Source organism: Ahaetulla prasina, chromosome 4 (genome assembly GCF_028640845.1).
Source record: "Ahaetulla prasina isolate Xishuangbanna chromosome 4, ASM2864084v1, whole genome shotgun sequence".
Taxonomy (NCBI): domain Eukaryota; kingdom Metazoa; phylum Chordata; class Lepidosauria; order Squamata; family Colubridae; genus Ahaetulla; species Ahaetulla prasina.
In genome coordinates this window covers 101,766,451-101,788,108 of record NC_080542.1, presented here as the reverse complement: position 1 = coordinate 101,788,108, position 21,658 = coordinate 101,766,451, and the positions used below count along the sequence as shown (strand labels likewise).

The 21,658-nt window shown below is 36.8% G+C and overlaps 1 protein-coding gene across 1 annotated transcript in view; it reads right to left on the bottom strand.

The window, feature by feature from the left end:
• Nucleotides 1–2,258: 2,258 nt before the first annotated feature.
• Nucleotides 2,259–21,658, bottom strand: part of CPVL (carboxypeptidase vitellogenic like) — a 44,528-nt gene continuing 25,128 nt past the window's right edge. The window contains exons 6-13 of the mRNA XM_058181169.1: nt 21,528–21,607; nt 20,830–20,896; nt 19,795–19,917; nt 19,340–19,471; nt 18,327–18,425; nt 15,688–15,861; nt 11,904–12,086; nt 2,259–2,565 (exon numbers count right to left, since the gene is read on the bottom strand). Coding sequence (XP_058037152.1) covers nt 2,467–2,565; nt 11,904–12,086; nt 15,688–15,861; nt 18,327–18,425; nt 19,340–19,471; nt 19,795–19,917; nt 20,830–20,896; nt 21,528–21,607 — 957 coding nt within the window. The 3' untranslated portion in view covers nt 2,259–2,466. The remainder of the gene's footprint in view (nt 2,566–11,903; nt 12,087–15,687; nt 15,862–18,326; nt 18,426–19,339; nt 19,472–19,794; nt 19,918–20,829; nt 20,897–21,527; nt 21,608–21,658) is intronic.

The window sequence follows — 21,658 nt, the reverse complement described above, 5'->3', positions numbered from 1 at the left end:
CTTTTAAAAGCATTTTTTTCTACAATCTCTTCAGCCAAAGAGGTTGTGCAAAAACGCTTTTAAAAGCCTCTGATAATCAGGCAATTCAGCTGGGATTGCCAGAGGAGCCTTTTAAAAGCATTTTTTCTACAACCTCTTCGGCCTCTTAGAAAACTTCTTAGAAAAAATGCTTTTAAAGGGTTCTGACATCCCAGCTGAGCCGCGCGATCATCAGAGGCATTTTTTTTACTTTTAAAAGCATTTTTTTGGCCGAAGCATTTTTTTGGCCGAAGAAAAAATGCTTTTAAAAGTAAAAGAAAAAACCTGATGATCCCCTGGCTCAGCTAAGCCTGGGTGGAGGGGAGGGGCAGGGATTTTTGCTACTGGTTTTCCCAACCACCTTTTTTTCCCCTCTTTCCCCTCCAAAGGATTCTATTAAGAAAAAAAGGTTCATGTAGAAAAACAGTCAGGATTATGAGGGCTTGTCTCCTGATTTGGTTAAATCTGAAAGGTAAATTGCTGATTGGTTTAAAGACTATACATGCCCAATTCAATCAAGGGTATTCCCTCCTAAAATTGTCCATCTTTATTGTAGCATTCAAATTTTAAATGGAAAGAATAAATTGCAAATTATTTTACTGAACGATATGTAAAGAAGCACAAAAGTAGGTATATGATCACATAGTTACTGCCTTTCTCTTAATGCATGATTTACAATCAACCTTTCTTCCATGAGTTCAAAACAATGTATTTCATTTAGGTCAGGCGGAATATGTACAACACATTTCTTGTTTAAGTAGGAGTATGCCTTCTACAGTTTAGTAAGAAATACTTCCCAAGAAGTTTACATAAGTTTTAGCAATTCTAGCAATTTCGTTAAATGCTTTTTAAAAAGTTTTTTGCTCTATTGACCCATCTTCATAAAAATTGAATTAAAAATTATATTATGTCTTTATAGGCTTTTAATTTTACATTAGCATCAATTGTTTGAATAAAATAATTGAATAAAATAATCTTAGTGTGAATGCAGTGTTTCTTATGACTTGGACAAGGGGATAGATGGGGAACTCATCAAATTTGCAGATGACAGCAAGCTGGCAGGAATAGCCAACACTCCAGAAGATAGGCTCAAGTTACAGAAGTATCTTGACAGACTTGAACATTGGGTGCTATCTAACAAAATGAAATTCAACAGTGAAAAAAGTAAAGTTCTACATTTTGGCAAAAAATCCAAAATGCACAGGTACCATATATGTGATACCTTGCTCAATAGTAGTACCTGTGAGAGGGATCTTGGAGTCCTAGTCGACAACCATTTAGATATGAGCCAGCAGTGTGCAGCAGCTGCCAAAAAAGCTAACATACTTCTGGGCTGTATAAACAGAGAGATAAAATCAAGATCATGTGAAGTGTTAGTGCCACTTTATAATGCTTTGGTAAAGCCACACTTGAAATACTGCATTCAGCTTTGGTTGCCACGATGTAAAAAAGATCCTGAGACTCTAGAAAGAGTGCAAAGAGCAACAAAGACGATTAGGGGACTGGAGACTAAAACATATGAAGAACGGTTGCAGGAACTGGGTATGTCTAGTTTAATGAAAAGAAGTACTAGGGGAGACATGATAGCAGTGTTCCAATATCTCAGGGGCTGCCACAAAGAAGAGGGAGTCAAGCTATTCTCCAAAGCACCTGAGGGTAGAACAAGAAGCAATGGGTGGAAACTGATCAAGGAAAGAAACTACTTAGAACTAGGGAGAAATTTCCTGACAGTTAGAACAATTAATAAGTGGAACGACTTGCCTGCAGAAGTTGTGAATGCTCCAACACTGGAAATTTTTAAGAAAATGTTGGATAACCATCTGTCTGAGATGGTGTAGGGTTTCCTGCCTGGGCAGGGGGTTGGACTAGAAGGCCTCCAAGATTCCTTCCAACTCTGTTGTTGTTGTTGTTGTTGTTGTTATTATTATTATTATTATTATAGAGCACAAGTTGTGCTGGAAATCAATTGTAAAGGTTCTGTTGTATGCCCTCAAGGCAGAACAGAAAAAAAAATGTCATTCCCTCAACTAAGACTCACATTTGAAATAAAATACAACAATTAAAAAAATCAACAGTACACAATTTGTATCATTTTGACCCATCATTTTGACATCCTCCATGGACGCTGGTCATTAAAATGCTCATCATTTCACAAAGCAAAAAGATTGGAAATGGCTATAAGAATTATCTACTTTGGATTTTGTTATTCAGGACAAGAATATCTGGAGAAACAGAATGAATAGAGACAGAGATGTGTGATGTTTATTTTGAGAACAAAATATTCAATTTAGATGAATAGCTTAATTACAGATTAAAATAGATTTTCCAAAGATGGGGAAAAAGGTCCACTAATACTTCATCAGTTCCTCTGATCAATACTGGTCAATGCAATCTCTTGAGAAGTTTCCAAAGGATTTCAATAATCAGGTTTTATGTTCCATATCTGCTTTATTTCCATCCTTTTCCCATGATAAATCTATCCATCATATCCAGAGCCCTTTCCGGTTGGTCATAAGGCAAGATGTGTCCTCCTCCTCGAACAATGACCTATGAAATTACATATAAAAACAAATTAGATATATCACAAAGAAATGAGTAGAAAAATCTTCCAGGACATATTACCTTGTTTCCACGAAAATAAGACCTCCTGCGGAATTAAGCCCTATCATGCTTTCAGCACATGTGCTAAAATAAGCCCTATCCCCAAAATAAGCCCTATTTAAGTGCCTGTGCAGCTGGTCCCCATCATTTCCTCTCGTTGCTTGCCGTGCAGACAACACGAGGTAAGGAGGCAAGAACGGGGGGAGGGAGAAGGGAGGAGGAACATGCTCCACACACCTCAAATGCCCTTACCTAATGGTCGCACCTGCCCTCCACACAGAACAGCCTCGTGGAGGTCGCTCCCACAACCTTAGCCACTGCACCACTTGTTCTGTTAATGGCAGCCGCAAAAAGAGTGGTAGGCCCAATGAAGCACTTCACGTTCTCCTTACCTAACGGTGTGATGGTTGCAGCAGGCCACCCCACTTCCACAAAAGAGCTGTTTCATGGTTGCTGCTCAGGCCGCCACTCCTGCAAGCAGAGCCACTTTTGCGGCTGCAAAAGCAGAAGGCCAAGTTGCTTGGTCTCATTGCTTGCCGTGTAGATAACACGAGGTGAAGAGGCCAGGCCAAAGGGTGGGGGGGCAAGGGAGGAAGAACATGCCTCATGCACCCTTGCCTATGTCATATTTATGACAGTTATAATCTGGGGTCTTGTGACCCCCTTTTGCGATCTCCTGTCAGGCAAAGTCAATGGGGAAATCCAGATTGATTAACATCCATGTTGTAACTTAACAACTGCTACAACATGCATGTTAATCAATCTGGATTTCCAACTGCAGTGATTCCCTTGATAACTGGCATAAAAGGTTGTAAAACGAGGCAAACTCATTTTTTACCTCACTGGAAAAATTGCAAATCCCAACACACATGCACACCCAGGGCAACCACAACGCCAAATCCCAACCACCAGCACACCTGTTCTGTCCCCTCCCGGCCTCAGCCACGCAAGCTGGCTAAACGAGCCTGTAATTGAGTTCACAGCTGCTATCAGTCCTGGCAGGGAATCTGCAGTTGCCTGCCAAAGTCTCCCTTATCTTGGGGTTGCCAGGCAACCAGTAGGTCAGCAATCCAGGCCGAATGTTCAGCTCAATTCTCCACGAGTCAAAGAGTTCAGCTCATTTCTCCATGAGTCAAATAGTTCAGCTCAATTTTTGCTCGTCACGGAGCAAAAGAGCAGCCAGGGCTGCTTTTATATTCTGTGAGGTGTGGCTCAGTGACTCAGCACTCTCTAGGCCTGCCCACCCCTTCCTTTGTTGTAGCCCCCTCTCGTATCTCCGAAACCTGGGATCTAGCCAGGCCTCGTTGCCATCAGCCGGGTCTGGAGGTGTGGCCTGGGGGAAGGAGAGTCAAGGGATGGAGGCCTCCTTATCTCCTCCATCTGGCCTGCCTCTGGCTCCTGGAGCTGAGCCAGAGGAGCCGGTGCTCCAGAGGTAAGTCCTGATGGCCCTTCCCCCTCACTTTCCGAGTCACTTTCTGGCGGGGGCCCGGCTCGGGGGGCGCAGACACAACAACACCCAGGATTTTGGGTTAATGGATTTAATGATCTAAAAGTACTTTTATTTTGATTCCCCAGACAAGATGAGTTCAAAAAGAAAAAGATACTCTGTGGAATTCAAGAAAGGAATTGTGGAGGATTCTCAGGGCAAAAATCTGACAGCTTTCTGCAAAGAGAAGATGTTGGATCTCCATAGGGTCCGAAAATGGAGAGTACAATAATCTCAGTCAACAGGTGCATGAGAGAAATGTTAAGAAGTGCAGGTGTGAATCAGGTTGGCAACCATTATTTCCTGAACTTGAAGACAGCATTTCTGAATAGATCACTGACAGGACAGCAAAGACTTTGGTTGTACGCAGGGCTGATGAATATCAGCATTTGCCCTTGCAATGGCACTACAGTAACAAATTCCCCAGGAAGAATTCAAAGCCTCTCCACACTGGCTGGATGGCTTCCTTCAGCGATATGAACTGTCTCTGAGGAGACCCTCCCCCTCGCTGTTCAAGCTGGAAGATGATGGATTTGTCAAATGTGCACTTGTATTCAAGTCCTTCGTTGATAGCATTGACTTTTCCAAATACAAGCTGTCCCACATGATTGCCATAGATGAAACTGCAGTGTTTATGGGCCAAAGAGCTCAAACAACAATTGATCAGAGGAGTGCCACATCAGTTTACATTCCCTCCACTGGATATGAAAGTGCACATTATCTGCATTTTGGCAATTTACCTGGATGGAAACAAAGCCCCACTTCTAATCATCACCAAGGGCAAGAAAGAAAAGATTGAACATGTTTCAGGGATTTATGTTTTTGAAACTGAAAAGGTCTGGTGCACGCAAGGAGCTATAAGGAAATAGGTCACATTAATGCTGCCACTTGTTGTGCGAAGTGTCCAAAGAGGTATGATAGTCTGGGATTCAGCCAGCACTCACCGTGCCAAAGACATGAAAAAGTTTCTTGCACAGAGAAGAATTTACCAAATAATGATTCCTGCAAGAATGACAGCATACCTCCAGACACTGGACATCACAATAAACAAGCCATTCAAGGACCATCTGCACATTGAAATCAATGAGTGCATTGAGAATAGAATGGCGAGAAACCAGCATGGAAACTTCGTGAAGCCTAGCCTGCCAAAGCTTGTGATTTGGGTCAAGAATGCATGGGACAAAATCAGTGACACCTGTGTTGCCAATGCAATACAAGCAGGCTACATGGATAGGAGATATCCTTTTAAGGAGACCTCTATTGCTAGACATCAGCAATTGGAACCAATGGTTTTAAACGAAATGGAGTCACAAGAAACTCAGACTGGAATACAGGGTGTGGAGAATTTTAACAATGTTCCAGAAGAAGATGACATGACTGTATTTGAATAAATTGTTGAATTTGAATAAATTGATTATTGTACCATACATGAGCACTGTAGTTTACCTGTGTGTGGGTTTAGGGTTTGCAACTGTGGTTGTCCTGGGTGTGGTGGTGGTTGGGATTTGGTGTGTGGGATGGCTTGTTACGACCATCACACCCTTAGGTAAGAAGGGCATGAAGGGCACATTGCTTGGCCTCCTGCTGCTTTTGCAGCCACAAAATGCAGCTGCAAAAGCTCTCTGAGAGGCACTCATGAAGCAGCTGTTTTGTGGATGATGGGATGGCCTGCTGCGACCCTTCAGAAAGCTTGTGCCAAGAGGCCACTCGCCCGCCTGCCTTATTGGGTGGAGAAATAAGACCCTCCCGAAAAGAAGCTCTAGCCGTTTTTTTGTTGGTCAAAAGAAAATAAGACCTGGTTTTATTTTCGGGGAAACACAGTAAATAGCATTATATATAGATTCTCTGTTCTAGAATCTTAATCACTACCTATTATCTGATCCTTGTATAACAATTTGTACATGCAAAGCAGATACTCAAACAACCACCTACAGATCCTACAATATGTTAGAAACATACCCATAATAAGCTTCAAGGCTACCCTTGAAGACCTCTGGAAACTTCAGATGGTACAGAATACAGGCGCACAGGCTGTCAAAGCTGTTATCTATTCAGTACATATGATACCATTGCTTCAAGAGCTATGCAGTGGTTAGAGGGCAGTACTGCAGTACTGACCACTGACTGCCAGTAGTTTGGCAGTCCAGGTCTCACCAGCTCAAGGTTGACTCAGCCTTCCATTCTTCCGAGATCAGTAAAATGAGGACCCAGATTGTTGGGGCCAATATGTTGACTCTTTAAACTGCTTAGAGAGGGCTGTAAAGCACTGTGGAGTGGTATATAAGTCTAAGTGCTATTGCTAATGCAATTCAAGATGCTGGTTGTCATCTTTAAAGTTCTCTATACTTGGGGAAAGGTAATCTGAGGGACCCTAGAATCCCAGTTGATTCTACCTGTCCAATTGGGCCCAGCAGGATAGGTAGGCTCTGAGTCCCATCAGCCAAGGCATGTCAGCTTAGAGAGACATGTGTCTTTTCTGCCATAGTTTTGCCCTATGGAACATCTTCCCTCCTGAGTTTACAATATTGGCCTTTTGCAAGGCCTTGAAAACTTAGCTATGTGCCTGACTTGTATGTAAAGAACTTTGTTTCTTGGATGCATTGACACCAAAAGATTACAATATCCCTTGGCTATTTTTTGTATTGGATTTTAACTGTTTTAATTATTTTTATGATCATTGCCCAAAGTTGCTGGTTTGACTATATAAATTGAATGAATACAAGACAGATAGGTAGCATAAAAATTTAATGAATGAATACAAAGCTACTCTCAGTTACATTAGTAGTATTAGTACTACCACTGCTATTAAATTAGTAGTAATTGCTTGATTAAATATAAAATATAAAGGCATGAACCACAGTTTACAGGATCAGGGTTTTGTTACATACACTGTTGCATAAGCAGACAAATCAAACTATAACCTATTCTAATGTATGATTCTAGTGATACCTCAAGTTTATTTCCTCTTTTCAATTAACATTGAATAACCATACATAAGCATATCAATTTAAAATGAGATTGGCAAAAGGGAAAATGGAGACAATGAACATCTCACAAGGAAGAAAACTTCAGGACTCACACACAATGATTTGTTTACTCATTCTGTAATTATCTACTCTAGACAAGTTCAAATCATCAGGACCAGATGAATTACATCCCAGGGTTGGAGCTGGGAGATGTAATCTCAGAACCTCTGTACCACGGATCCTGGACCACTGGCAAATTACTAGAGAACTGAAAAAAAGAACTTACACAGTTCGTATCTTCAAAAAAGGTAAAAACATGGATCCAGGAAATTACCATTCAATCAACCTAACATCAATACCTAGAAAGATCCTGGAAAAGATAATCAAGCAAAAAATCTGCAAATACTAGAGGCAAGCAAAGTTATCACCAGAAGCTAACATGAGTTTGTCAAAAATAAATCCTGCCTGATAAATCTTATTTCATTCCTTAACAATGTAACTAAATTAGCAGATCACAGCAAATTATGCTGTGTACATAATTTTCTTGGGCTTCTGTAAATTTTTTGACAAAATGGATCACAACCTACTTCTTGGTAAGCTAAAATGTGAGATAGACAGCAATGGCATCAGACGAATTTGTAACTGGCTGATCAACCAAAGTCAACATGTAGTCCTAAATGAAGCAAGTATGCAACGGTGTACCCTAAGATTCTGCTCTGTGCTCAGGACTCTTCAACATCTTCATAATTGATTTAGATGACGGAACAGAAAGGGAACTTATCGAATCTGCCAGCGACAGCAACCTTGATCGATATAGTCAACACTTTAGAAGATAGGTTTAAGATCCAGAAGGATCTTGACACTACACTGGACTCTAAACAACAAAATAAAATTCAACAAGGAGAAAAATGAAAAACCAAATGCATAGGTGTAGAATACGTAGTACCTAGCTCAATATTAGTAATTGAACGGGATTGGGATCACTTAAACATGTGCCAGCAGAATGCTACAGCTACCAAAAAAAGCCAATGCAGTCCTAGTTTACATTAACAGAAGATAGAATCAAGATCATGTGAAGTATTAATCCTGTTTTATAATTGCTTGGTAGGTCCACGCTTGGAATATTGCATTTAGTTTTGGTCACCATAACACACAAAAAAAGTTGAGATTTTAGAGAAGAGCAACAAAGATGATTAGGGGACTGAAAGCTAAAACATGAAGAATGGTAGCAGGAACTGGGTATGTCTAGTGTAATGAAAAGCATGATAACAAAAGCCCAATATCTAAGGGGCTTTGACCTCTATTCTAATCCCTCAAGACTGCCCTTCTATTCTGCAATCTATGGACAACTATGAGGAGATAAGGCTAAACATCTTACAAATGCCAGCAATGTCATTCAGGTTTTGATGGAACTGCAAAAGCTAAAGTTCCACAGATATGCATATACTTCTTGGAGAGCAAAAAAAACTGGACAGATTTTTTTCCCTCTGCCTAGTATTGTAGAAAAAGAAAAAAACTAACAAAATGCAATTCCAAATGGTATTTATGTACAAGCAGAAAGTAACAGTAGAACTCAGAGTCTTTGCTTACATTTACCCAGATGTAACTCTGACCCTAGTGTTTAAAGAAAAAGAAGGCAACAGCTGTAACATTTCAGGGTGCTTTCTGATCATTCAGCTTCAAGAAAACAAAGATCTTTGAATGCCAGTGTTTTAAATGCTTGCATCTTTTTGTCATATGTCCTATATCCTGAATATAACCCTACTTAGTTTATAGACTGATTTGGATAAAAGGAAATTATCTACTCCTAAGGCATATCATATGACACCTCTAAGCAAATTCCTTTCTAGACTCTTCCAGACTTGGCCTGGAAAGAAACAGTAGAATCCCTTCCTCCATACATTTGAATTAAAAGATTGTATGAGCATATACCATATTTATTCTCTCTCTCTCCTCTCTCTCTGTCACACACACACATCATCATCCTAGCTGTGAAATTATTAAATGAAACAGCGGTGTGTGTGGCAAGGACCTGAAAGTCTATGAGAGTTCATATACAAACAGAAAAATATTGTGAGATTGCTGGACTTGACAATTGGAAGAACAAAGGAAAAATTCAGGGACATACAAGGAAAGAGAAAATATATTGAGCAGTCAGGCACTTTTACATTACTAAATTTATGACTACCTTTTTATGAATGAATTAGGAATTCTAGTTTTAAAGCAAACACCAATCAGATTTGGATTGTTTATTTGGCTTGCTTAACATGGTAATTTATCTGAAACCACGACTTAGCTACTAATTGTCTGAAGCAGAATGGTATCATGGATTATTACTTCTTCCAAATGCACAAAAGGAGAACATATGTGACCCAGCATTTTGCATGGATTCTATGCAAAATTATAATGAACAATAAAACAAATATTTTTTAAAGAAAATTAAATAGTGGAATATTAAACGAAAATAGCATTTTAATCCAAAGAGAAGTAACTTTGGTATGGAAAAGCTCTTTATATGCTTTTTAGTTGCTGTTATCATAGGTGTATTTTATTAACTACCAACCTCAGGCCAACATTAACTTCTATTTTGTGACCTTTTTATAATATTAAATAAATTTGATTTTAAATAGAGTTTTGACTGCTTTTAATGCATTCACTATGGCTAATTCAATAAACTATTTCATTGTACTGAAATTGAATACATCCTTATTTACTTTATATAGAACCAATGTAAGCTAGCACATTTTTTACATTAAGGTCATGTGGCAGGAAATTTTTTCAAAGCTTAAGGTTCTTAGTATAAATTAATAGTAAATGTTTCCTTATGAAACAGCAAAGACATATTTTAAACCTGGCTGAAAAATACAAATTAGAATCTTTTGTATTTGTTTTGATATTACGACTGCATTAGCCATATTTAAGTGTCTGAGGAATTCCAAAACAGCAAAATTTGTTTCTAAGAATTTATATTGCTGATTGAGACAATTTGTAACAAGCCAATGCAGAATAATAGCCTGTTTGTAGCTTTTCATGAAGGGAGAAAGCAAACAACTCTCATAGGCATATCACATTTTTATCCAGAGTTAAGAGTAGTAATTCTGATCAATCATCAGGGAATAAGAATAGAAAGTAGATTTGATGAAATAAATTCTTCCTGTTTCTCATATCATTAATTAGTTTGGGACATAGAAGAGTGCATATATGAGAGTCAGTTTGATCTAGTGGAGGGGTGTCAAACTGAAGGCCCGCAGACCGGATCCAGTCCTCAGGATGCTTAGATCTGGACTGCGCGGCCACCCTGGAAACAGTGACGGACTCTCACACGGCTCTCCCAAACTGCATTTTCACTGGCAGAGGGTTGCAGGACCCTGTCACAGCCAAAAACGGAGCTCGTGAGGACCTCGCACAAGACCTGAGCTCCATTTTGGCTGGCAGAGGGTTGCAGGAGACTGTTGCAGCTGAAAATGGAGCTTGGGAGCCCGTTTTTCCCGGTAGAGCTCTCAGGCCCCTACAGATGCCTCCCAACATGACTGACATCTTTGCAACGTCCACCCCGGGCCCCCAAGGTCATACATAACCCTGATGTAGCCCTCATTGAAATCGCGTTTGACACCCCTGGTCTAGAGTTCAAGGAACCAGGCTAGAAAGCAAGAGACTGTGAGTTCTGTTTTAGCCACGAATACCAGCTGGGTGATCTTGGGCCAGTCATTTTTTCTCAGTCCAACCCACCTCACGAAGTTTTTGTGGAGAAAATAAGAGGAGAAACGTGTATCAGATATGTTTGGATATACCACTTTGAGTTGTTTGTAAAAATAATAAAATATACAAATAAATAAAAATAAACTATCCTCTAAAATTCTTTGATTATTGCTTGTAATGTTAATAAATGCATAGTCCAGAGAGTGGGAGGAAATACTTTCATCTAAAATTAGATTAGACTCAATCACATGCAATGAAGGAAGTGGCACAATATTTCACTTTGGCATGCATTACAAGTAGTCCTCGTTTAGTAACCATTCACAGTTATGACAATAATGAAAAATACTTTGCAAACAATTCTTGCATTTACAATCTTTGCAGGTTTGCAAAGGAAAGGAAAGCTGAAGTAAGAGCATAAGCAAAATTGCAGTGATTTACTTAGTGATTGCTTTGCTTAGTGACCAAGTTGCCAGTTCCACTTGAGGTTGCTAAATAAGAATTTTTTCTTCACTTCATTTTAGAGAAATTTCTGGGACTAGAGTAACTAGCTAGTATTCTTATGACAGGATAAATAACCAAGAAGTAAATTATCTTCAGGATCACCTACTGAAGTCATATGTTGATTATACACTGATTACAGAAGAACTTATCTTTTCTTTTTCTTATTCTCTTCTGATATTTTGATATTTTTATTCTTGACATGTATTTTTATATAAACATGTAATAAACTCCCCACTCATTAGCACTGATGTTGTTAACTAGCTTAGTAATGAAAAATCTGCAAGAAAACAACCAGTCAGAGAATACCAAGGACTCTATAGTTCAACCCTGAAAGGCACATATTCTAATGGATTTATCCTTCCTTCCTTCCTTCCTTTCCTTCCTTCCTTCCTTTCCTTCTTTTCTCACTTCCTTTCCCTTCCCTTTCCAAATTCCTTTCCCCCAAATTCCTATCCCACAGAAAGTTGACATGGCATACAATAAAAAATCCTTACGTCTTCAATAAAATGTGTTAGTCTAAAAAAGTGTTACCAGAGTTGTGATCTTTTGCTACCATAGACTAAAAGGGCTTTCTTTCTTCTGTTTCATATTTAATGTATGTTTTCTTTTTCTTAGGAAATGGTTCATCTCACCTGATAGAATTCACCCACTTGGCGTACATAGCCAGCAACCTCAGGATCTTTATCATATATTCGCCATACAATTTTCTCAGCATTTTTGTATTCTTCTACTTTGCCCCATGGCACAGTGGGCAGAAATAGTTCAGTAAGTGGAGCTGCCACAATGATATCAAGTTGTCCATTATATAAGAGAACCTGGAAGTCAAATATAAGTATAAAAACAAGTAAAGCTCGACACAATATTTTCACTGCTTGTTTTATTGATTTTTATCAACCCTACTCATTATTTTAATTACTATTGTTGTTGCTACTCTTGATTTTATACTGTTATGTTTTTACTTTATTTTGATTTCAGTGTATTTTTTAATCATTTGTATAGTGAAAAAAAATATTTAGATGGTCAATAACTGATAAATATTACATCAATTATTTATATCATAAATTTGATAGTAAAGTAGTAAAAAGTGTTGCAGAATGAAATCTCAGTCTGGAAAAAAAATAGTCATCTCTAGCACAGAGGGATCAGACACACAAACAAAAAAGCATAATACAGTGGTCAACATAATACAGTGGTTTCTGAGATGAATAACTTCTGATCCTGAGTTTGACAAAACACAAGCAGTTCCTGACAAGCTACATACAGGCCCCACTTTGCAGGAATCAGGTGGAGAAAAACCTTTCCTAACTAGGTATTAGCAGCATCTTCACATTCTTCCATCCATATTATGCATTCCATAATATGCAATTCAAGCCCTTGTCACCTTATTAATTCTAGATACTACTAATTTTAAATGTTTACCCATAGAATAATAATGTCAATCTTGTCGTATATGATTATTATATTTACAGAGGCTGGGATGAACAGCCTCAATTACATTAAAAATGACAAAATATCGCTCAAGAAATGAATAAGGATCTAAAAGTCTAATGTCTCTATTGTTAGCTTGGCTACAAGGTATTAAGCAAACTTTTAAAATACCGAGGTGGTTATTTGAATCTTTGGGAAGATGTTTAAAACACATAAATGGAAATTTTAAAACATTTAGCTTTATTTCGTAAATAGAGATTTGTGGTAGACAGAAAGTCAAAAAAAAATGTCACCAACAATATTATACGATCAGAAAGTATCTTTCCAGTAGAGCAAGATTAAGGTATGACAAAGATAGAAACATTCAGCAGTACCGACAATGAAAGAAGGGTTATGGAAGATAGTAGAACTTGCTGAGATAACAAAACTGAGTTATTTAATCGGAGAAAGGACAATATCTACATTTATTACTGACTGGAAATCCCTTATGGACTTTTTGCATAAAGCAAAATAAAAATCTATGAACTTATGATTTATGGTTTAGATTATTAGATATATTATAGAGTTAAGCTGCACCCATAAAGTAACAGGAAAATGTATAACTAAACCTATAATTGCTGTATAGAATGTATTTTTTTTCCTTTTCTTTCTTTTACTTTTTCCTATTTTCTTGTACTTTTAGCTTTCTTTTACTTATTTTGTATTAATATTAGTTTTTTCGTTCTTAAAAATCTTTAATAAAATTATGTGTATGTGTGTTTATAAACATAATCTCTCTTTCTCCCTCTCTCTACTTATCTATATATATAGATAGATAGATAGTATCACAGCTGAAATCTATTCATTGTAGTTTATACAGTTTATATAGAAATAAGCAGCAACAGCAGAATATTAAGAACATTAGGCTTTGCTATCTAAATGGAAAGAAAGATTGAGAACAGATGTGTTCAGTTCAGGAACATATGCAGAAGAAGAATCAAAATCTCAAAATGGCAGTTGTGACTGAAACCCTGTCATTTCCACTTCCTTTTTTTAAACATAGAAAAAAGAGATAAGGCTTCAGTCACATGGTTACAGCTGCCATCGTGATTTTTTCTATTTTCATTCCTAGGAAACCAGATTTGGCCTAAAAATTCAGAATCATAGGCACATCTCTTAAATCTTTGGGTGCTGTCCCATTGAACAATATTCAGAATCCAGAGACTAACATTAATGATATTCATTTCATTAAAATATTAGTTTAAATATGTTTTTTTACTGTATTATTACATTGGCTCATCTTTTTTCATGTGCAGCTTTTTTCATGCCATCTCAAAGTGCAAATGCAGCACTTGATTGGAAAATACTGTGAATTCCCAATTCAAAATTAAGATATTATAGTGTCTATCATTTCAAAAAAGCGATTTTATTAACACCAGAACATACTTTATTCTACAAGGTGACTTAACTTTCTCCTTAAATCTTATTAGATACTTCTGTGGCCCATTCTTTGATAGAAAGCTAGCACAATCTAATATGATCAAAAGGAATATTAAAATTTACCATGACCATATTTTTTCAACCGAAAGTTGGATGGTTCCATCATAATCTAAAAAGAGTGTATATTATATCTAGAAAGATAACTGTAGTGGCAAATGTACTTCAATAGCAAGTCAATGTTTATTTACCAAAACTGATAAATTGAATGTCCATGGATGGGCAAAAAAATAATGGGAACAGGAGTGACTTCCAACTTCCTACTATCTTCCCCATTGACTTTGCTTGTGGAAAGCAAAGGAGCATTGGTAATCATGATCACATGACCACAGATATGCTGCAATAGTCCTAGCTCTCCAAATAAAACTGGCCTGAAGATCATAGAAAGTTCAATTCTTTGGACTAACAGGTTCTCAATTTTTTATGCATTCTTTAAAGTTAGATTTTATCTACCTTAATTTAAAACCTGCAGTATAATGTACTATTTGGGTTAACTTGTGGGTACAAACAGATTAACACAATGGGGGTTTTAATCGTATATAAATACATAAATACTGTATATTGGGATTTAACAGCAAACTCTAGCACTTAAGGCAAGATATATTAATCGTTTTCATAGAAAGCATATGTGTATTTTAGTTCCTTGTTACTAAAACATGCTAGGTTTAGGAATCTTTTTCTGTAAAATTCATCAAGCTGAGAAAGATTTGATTGTTTTTCTGAAAGAGGTAGTTCTCAAATCTTGATTTTCCATGAACTCAATAAAAACTTCATGTACTTGTTACACTCAATAATATGCTGATTATTATAATTATAAGGGTAGACATAGGTTTACTAGCCTGTATGCCATGCATTCTACATTGTTTAATAACTGTATGTGAAGAATGCAGGGTCACAAGTGGAATGTATTTATTTTTTGCATTTACATTTCAACTGACAAATCAAGATGATTATTTGTAGAGGGTCCCCCTACACCCCTAATTTTATCTCTCTCAAAAAAAGGTCTTAGTAGATAGGTCTTAGTAGAGACTTAAGAGAGAAAGATTGATTCAAATTTAGTCAATAACCAATAAGGTTGAAACCTATATCTCCTGCAATCTAATTCCAATATATTAACAGTAGCTCTGGGGTAAATAGATTCTATTAATAGATTTTATTTTTTTATTTTTTTATTTAATTTTTTATTTTTTTCTTATTCTTGGCAAGGTAACTATCATTCCATAACCAACTTTTAAGCCACGGGGCGGGGGGAGGGGGGGAGATATTACTGACTTGCAAATTAATGCAGAAAGAATTATATGAATATCTTGCTTCTCTTCAGAATAGTAAAACAAGGATGCACCTAGCTAAAAACTAAATTGACTATCTTTGCAAAACTTCCAAAGTATTTATACACACACACTTAAAACAGTATACTTGTCTTCTATAAAAATACAGTATCAGTCATATTAATGTTAAATATTCAGATTCTAAAACTGACAAGTAAGAAACTCAAGCTGGCATCTTACTTACTCTATAATGATCCATTAAAACAGCCAACCAAGGTTTTATGGTCTTCATTATATCTTCAATCAAGTGCTCCTCAACCATAGAACCATCATGGAAGGTCAAATTTCCAACATGGATAGATTTTCTTATGTTTGGCAACGATAATAGCTTTCCAAAATATTCCTGATCTTCAGGCTCCTATTATTAAAATGATAAAGAGGAAGAACACATACAAAATTATTTCATCAAAGCAAGAAAATAAATTAATGCAACTTACATGTTTGGTGATCCTGCTTTCTTTCTTATAGCAGCAACTGTACTATGTCTGAGAACTGAAACAATTGACCTTGCAGTTTCATGTTCAAGTTTGAAATGATGAAACAATTTAGTATGTTCAGATCAATTAACTTCATAAGAAGAAATAATCCAGAAGTTTGTAAAAAGATATCGTATTTGATAATAAAAATGCAAGTTATTTGTTTTTCACTGATTAATGTAAATACACTAAATCAGTTCTGATGCTGGAATATTACTTCACTAGTTGCTCTTTTAAATAAAAGTTGGGTCTGTGGACTAGATCCAACAGTCCAACTCATCCAGCATGCCGGCAACAGGGTTAATAATATGCCCTCAGTATCATATACAAAATCTTACAATATGAAAAAAGACAACCTAGCCAATAGCTTTAGACACAGGTCTGGAGGAAGAAAAAAAATCTCTCCTCCTTAAAAGAATGCATTTTTTCAGAGCAAAACAGACAGAATGAGTTAGGATGCTGATAAAGAGAAAGATACCTACAGTATGTTACTATAGCAGTAACATTGCCTTCATTGACCTCTTGGCGTAGTAAAACACATAATTGGCTGTGAGGTCTTAAGCTTAAAGAGCATCAAGTTCCCCACAATTCAACCCTGAAATATTATATTCTATTGGCACTACAATTCTGGCCTGAAGGAAAAGAAAAAGGAGGGATCTTTCCTGCAAGCCTTCAAAGTAAATCCATTCTATCATCTGGTGTAGTTGGTTTTTGAAGAATGTCATCATACCACTATCATCTTTTAGGGTCTGTAGATCAAACATGATCTATAGCCGTGATGGCGAACCTATGGCATGCATGACAGAGGTGGCATGCAGAGCCCTCTCTGTGGGCACATGCACCGTCACCAGCTGCTTTTCAGGTTCCATTGCACACATGTGCACAGCAGCCAACTGGTTTCTTCCGGGTTGCAGAATGTGCATGTGCACTGGCCAGCTGGTCTTCACGCAAAGATGAGCTGGCCACTGCGCATGTGCACGATAGTACCTGGAAATGCAGCTGGCCGCTGCGTGCGTGAATACTGGCTAGCTCTCTTCTGGGTTTTGGTGCTCCGGCGTTCACATGTGTGCTCCAGTTTTGGCACTCGGTACCAAAAAGTTAAACCATCACTGATTTATATATTCAAAAAGTATTCAGACCCCTTACACTTTTGTCAATTTTATACTGATTCTACGGTAGTTGAAATTCATTTTTTTCCCTTCATTAATCTACACTCAGTAGCCTATAATGACAAAGTGAAAACAGAACTTTAGAAATGTCTGTAAATTTATTAAAAAGAAAAAACTGAAATATCACATTGGCATAAGTATTCAGACCCCTCATTCAGCACTTTGTTGAAGTACCCTTGGCAGCAGTTACAGCCTTGAGTCTTTTCGGGTATAATGCAACAAACTTTGCACATCCAGATTGGGGGATTTCTGCCACTCTTCCTTGCAAATCCTCTCAAGCCGAGTTAGGTTGGATGGTGACTGTTGGTAGACAGCCATTTTCAGCTCCCTCCAGAAATGTTCAATGGGGTTCAAATCAAGGCTCTGGCTGGGCTACTCTAGGACATTCATAGAGTTGTCCCTAAGTCACTCATGTGTTGTCTTGGCTGTGTGTTTAGGATTATTGGACTTTTGGCCCAGTCTGAGGTCCCAAGCACTGTGGAACAGGCTTTCATTGAGGATATCCCTGTACTTTGCTTCATTCAGCTTTCTCTCAACCCTGATCAGTCTCATAGTCCTTGCTGCTGAAAAATAACCCCACAGCATGATGCTGCCACCAACATGCTTCACATGATATTGGGCAAGTGATGACTGGTGTCTAGTTACCTCCAGACATAACATTTAGAATTGAGGCCAAATAGCTCAATCTTGGTTTCATCAGATCAGAGAATCTTGTTCCTCCATCTGAGAGTCCTTCAGGTGTTTTTTTGCAGGCAATTCCTTTGACTCATGGCTTTGGTCTGTTACAGTATACATTGTCAGCTGTGAGACCTTCTATAGAAAAATGTGTGCCTTTCCAAATCATCTGATCAGTTTAATTTACCACAGGTGGACTCCAATCAAGGTGTAGAAGTATATCAGCGGTGACCAAGACAAATAGGAGCTAAATTTCAAGTGTTGTTGCAAAGGTCTGAACAGTTAATGTCAATGTGATGTTTCAGTTTTTCTTTTTAATAAATTTAAAAACATTTCTAAAATTCTGTTTTGACTTTGTCATTATGGGGTACTAGATTAATGAGAAAAAATTATTTTCAATAACTGTAGAATCAGGTTGCAGCATAACAAAATTGATAAAAGTGAAGGGGGTCTGATTACACTGTACATTTTCAATATATCTGCCTTTTCTCATAAGTACTTACTTCGCACTGCAAGAAATTGAAATAGTTGCTACATCCTGTAACAGTCTGAATATAAGGAGGGCTTCGAGTTTTATCACCATTCAACAGAGTATCAAATACCTAATGAAGAAATTCATGTAAGTTCAACATGTTCATTTTCATTGTTGAATATGTCAATTGTTCACTGTTCTACAGTTCTAAGTTGGTAAAATATACTTGTACTAATAAATACTAAAAGATATATCCCTCCTTGCATCAAGTTCCAACTGAATACAATATTTCAAGAGATAAAAGAAAATTATCCCAATCAAATTTCTCCAAAATAAGTTGAGAGGAAATGTCATTTTATTCCTTGGAAAAAAAATATTGTCTAGATGACCAGGGCCTCTCAGTCTGAACCAGAGAACATTTTTCTTCTCCTTATGTAAAACAGCAGCTACTACAGTTAGTATTTCAGAGATTGCATGATATCAGCAAAAATCAGTGTAACAAGATGAATTTTTTTAAATGAACAAAGTTTTCTGTTCTCTTCTTTTTTAAGACAATTTTGTAAAATATGGAAGATTCATTAGATTACTGGAATGCAAGATGCTGCAAAGTGACTCATGTCAGTTAATTGTGTATGGTAACCACTTCACTTTGTTTCCAAGTGACTGAAAAAAATTAGAACACTTATTAGTGGATAGAAAAGATATGATAAATATGTCCATGTATCCTCACAACTTCCAAGATTACTTTTGTTCCAATTTTTGGAGGTAAGAAAAAGCTTTAGGACATTCAGAAATCAACATTAAGAAATTAAAGCAATTCACAAAAAAGATGCCTATGTAAACACACACTCAAGTGCTCAAGTTTGAAGGGAGTCCAATGTAAACGTTAGACGAACATTGGAGAATGACTTTTCCCCCTATTAGTTTTCTTTTTGCTGCTGCTGCAATCAAGTTTGTGACCTCTATTTGATTTCCTTCTGACCCCTTACTCTGCTCAGATGGTTTTAATTGCTGTAGGCCATCATGTGGGCCTCTATGACATACTTCAAAGGCTTTTTTCCATTTCTTCTGCTGGATGTATTGTTGTCCCAGATTACTCTGATTCTGGACATATATCCTCTGCTTCTCATCTACCAAGCCAATTTGATATAAGAATTCTGCATAGCCTCCCAGCATCTGATCAAGAAAATGAACAACATTAGTCACAATTGTTTTCATTTTAAAAAGTCATTAAAAAGATTGAAAAGAACGTAATAAAATCATGTTCAGCAAATTCAACTTTTGCTGAATTTTATACACTAGGCTAGGGCAAGCTAACACTATTCACTGACGTTGTAGTAAAATTTCAATGGCTTTTAAACAGCCAACTTGCTGGGGTTGTACCTAATTTCCAATCATATATTTAAGGTTAAAAGCATTTTCATTGACTGGATATCTATCAGGATTATGTTCTTATGGAGTCTGCAATTTCAGAATATAAAAAAATATAGAAATCATACCACTTCAGGGTCACAAAGACCATCCCCAATGGCAACACCTTTGAAGTTGATCTTTATCTTTGCTGTAGGATTATTGCTATGAATATAGTATCCAATGGCTGGCACATATTTTCCTGCATAAGACTAAAGATAATACAATGGTTGAATCATTAATATGTAGGGATTTTTTATACATTATCCAACTTTGATTAGAATTTCTTATATTGTATTTAATATAATAGGCTGGTACCCTTAATTAATTAAGAGCTTCAAATGTGGGCAAATTTCAATATCCAGGCAATATCTGAACACGTTTCTTTGGAAATAAAAACACAAAATGATAATGTTCTGTGTTAAGAACCCCTTTATGTCTTCTTTCTTAGTCAATCGGTATCAATAGAAAATTATACATTTGTTTCAATAAAAAGAAAAGAAAAGGAAATCCTGTTTATTTATTTATTAGATTCACACCAAGCCATTATTTGTACAACTCAGAGAAGCATAGAGAGTGTTCCTTCCTCCTCTTTGGGCAAAAGCAAATGATTGAGCCCAATTATCCAGCAATTGATGCCTAAAAGTGGACTAGAATTCATAGTTTCCCAATTTCTGGCCCAGCATATTAACAATTAACCAAACTAGTGTTTTGTTTCACTATTCTGTATCAAGTCTGCAAAATGAGTGTAACTCAAGAAAACATGTATATAATTGAACTATTTAGTAATCATTTAAAGCAACTTTTTAATATTTCAGAAATGAAAACAAGAGGATTTTGGTTACTAGAAGCAAAGGGTGTCAGCTTTATTATTTACATGTCCATCCTTTCTTAGTGCTGCTGTTGACAAAAAATAATTAAAAAAAAAACCTTTGAAGACAAAATCTGTATAGTCAGAGAAACAAATAGGAAGCAAAAACAGTACCTCTTGACTATAAAATATCATTTGGTTAGAGATTATTCATACAAACATTTAACATACAAACACATTCCTTAATAGAATATGTTTGTATGTAAAATAGAAATTTACACTCACAAATTGACAATTTTTAAAGCAAACTTACTTCTCCTGTTGCATAGAAGTCATTTTTCTGATAATCAGGAAAAAGCTGGAAAAACTGAACAATTGCACTGAAAATGCAGATACACACAATTAATTCCAGTCAATTAATACACACAAAGGAGGAAGGCAGATTTGCTTAATGCCTACACAATTCGCTTAACTTCTGCAGTGGTTCACTTTACAGTTATGATGAAAAATTGCACATGACTCACGTAACAATCACCCAGGTTTAGGAATAGACATTCAGGTCCCAATTTTTGTCGTAAGTCAAGACTAGCTGTAAATATTAAATATATGCAACTCATTCAAAGAGATCCTTCACAACTGTGTTAGCAGGAGCAAAGCACCACTCCTTGAAGTATTAAAAGCAGTCATGTAATACTTCCATATCATATAGAAGTATTGCAGGACTGCTTTAAAATCTGTCCTTGGCTGTCTGTGTGTATTTAACAGTGAGATAATCCTGCACAGCTGCTCTAACAGATGCACACATGCATAAATGGACAAGCAGGGATACATGGATATCTGGAAACAGTGAAGAAGCCTTATAAAAGACAGCTGCTTTAATACTTCAAAGATTGCTGCACATGCTTTGCTTAGTTCTAGTAAATGTTCTAAATTTCTACAAAAAGTTATGGAGGACTTACTTTTGTGCTTACTTTTATGAAAAAAAAAAGGAGAAATTCAGCTTTAACTTACCTATACAAATCTCTTCCTACATCATCTTCATTCGTTGCATATCCTTTCGGATAATCTGTAAAACTGAAGCCAGTTCCAACCTGATAGTTAAAGAGAACCAAAATATGTGAAAAACAAAGAATTTCAGGTAT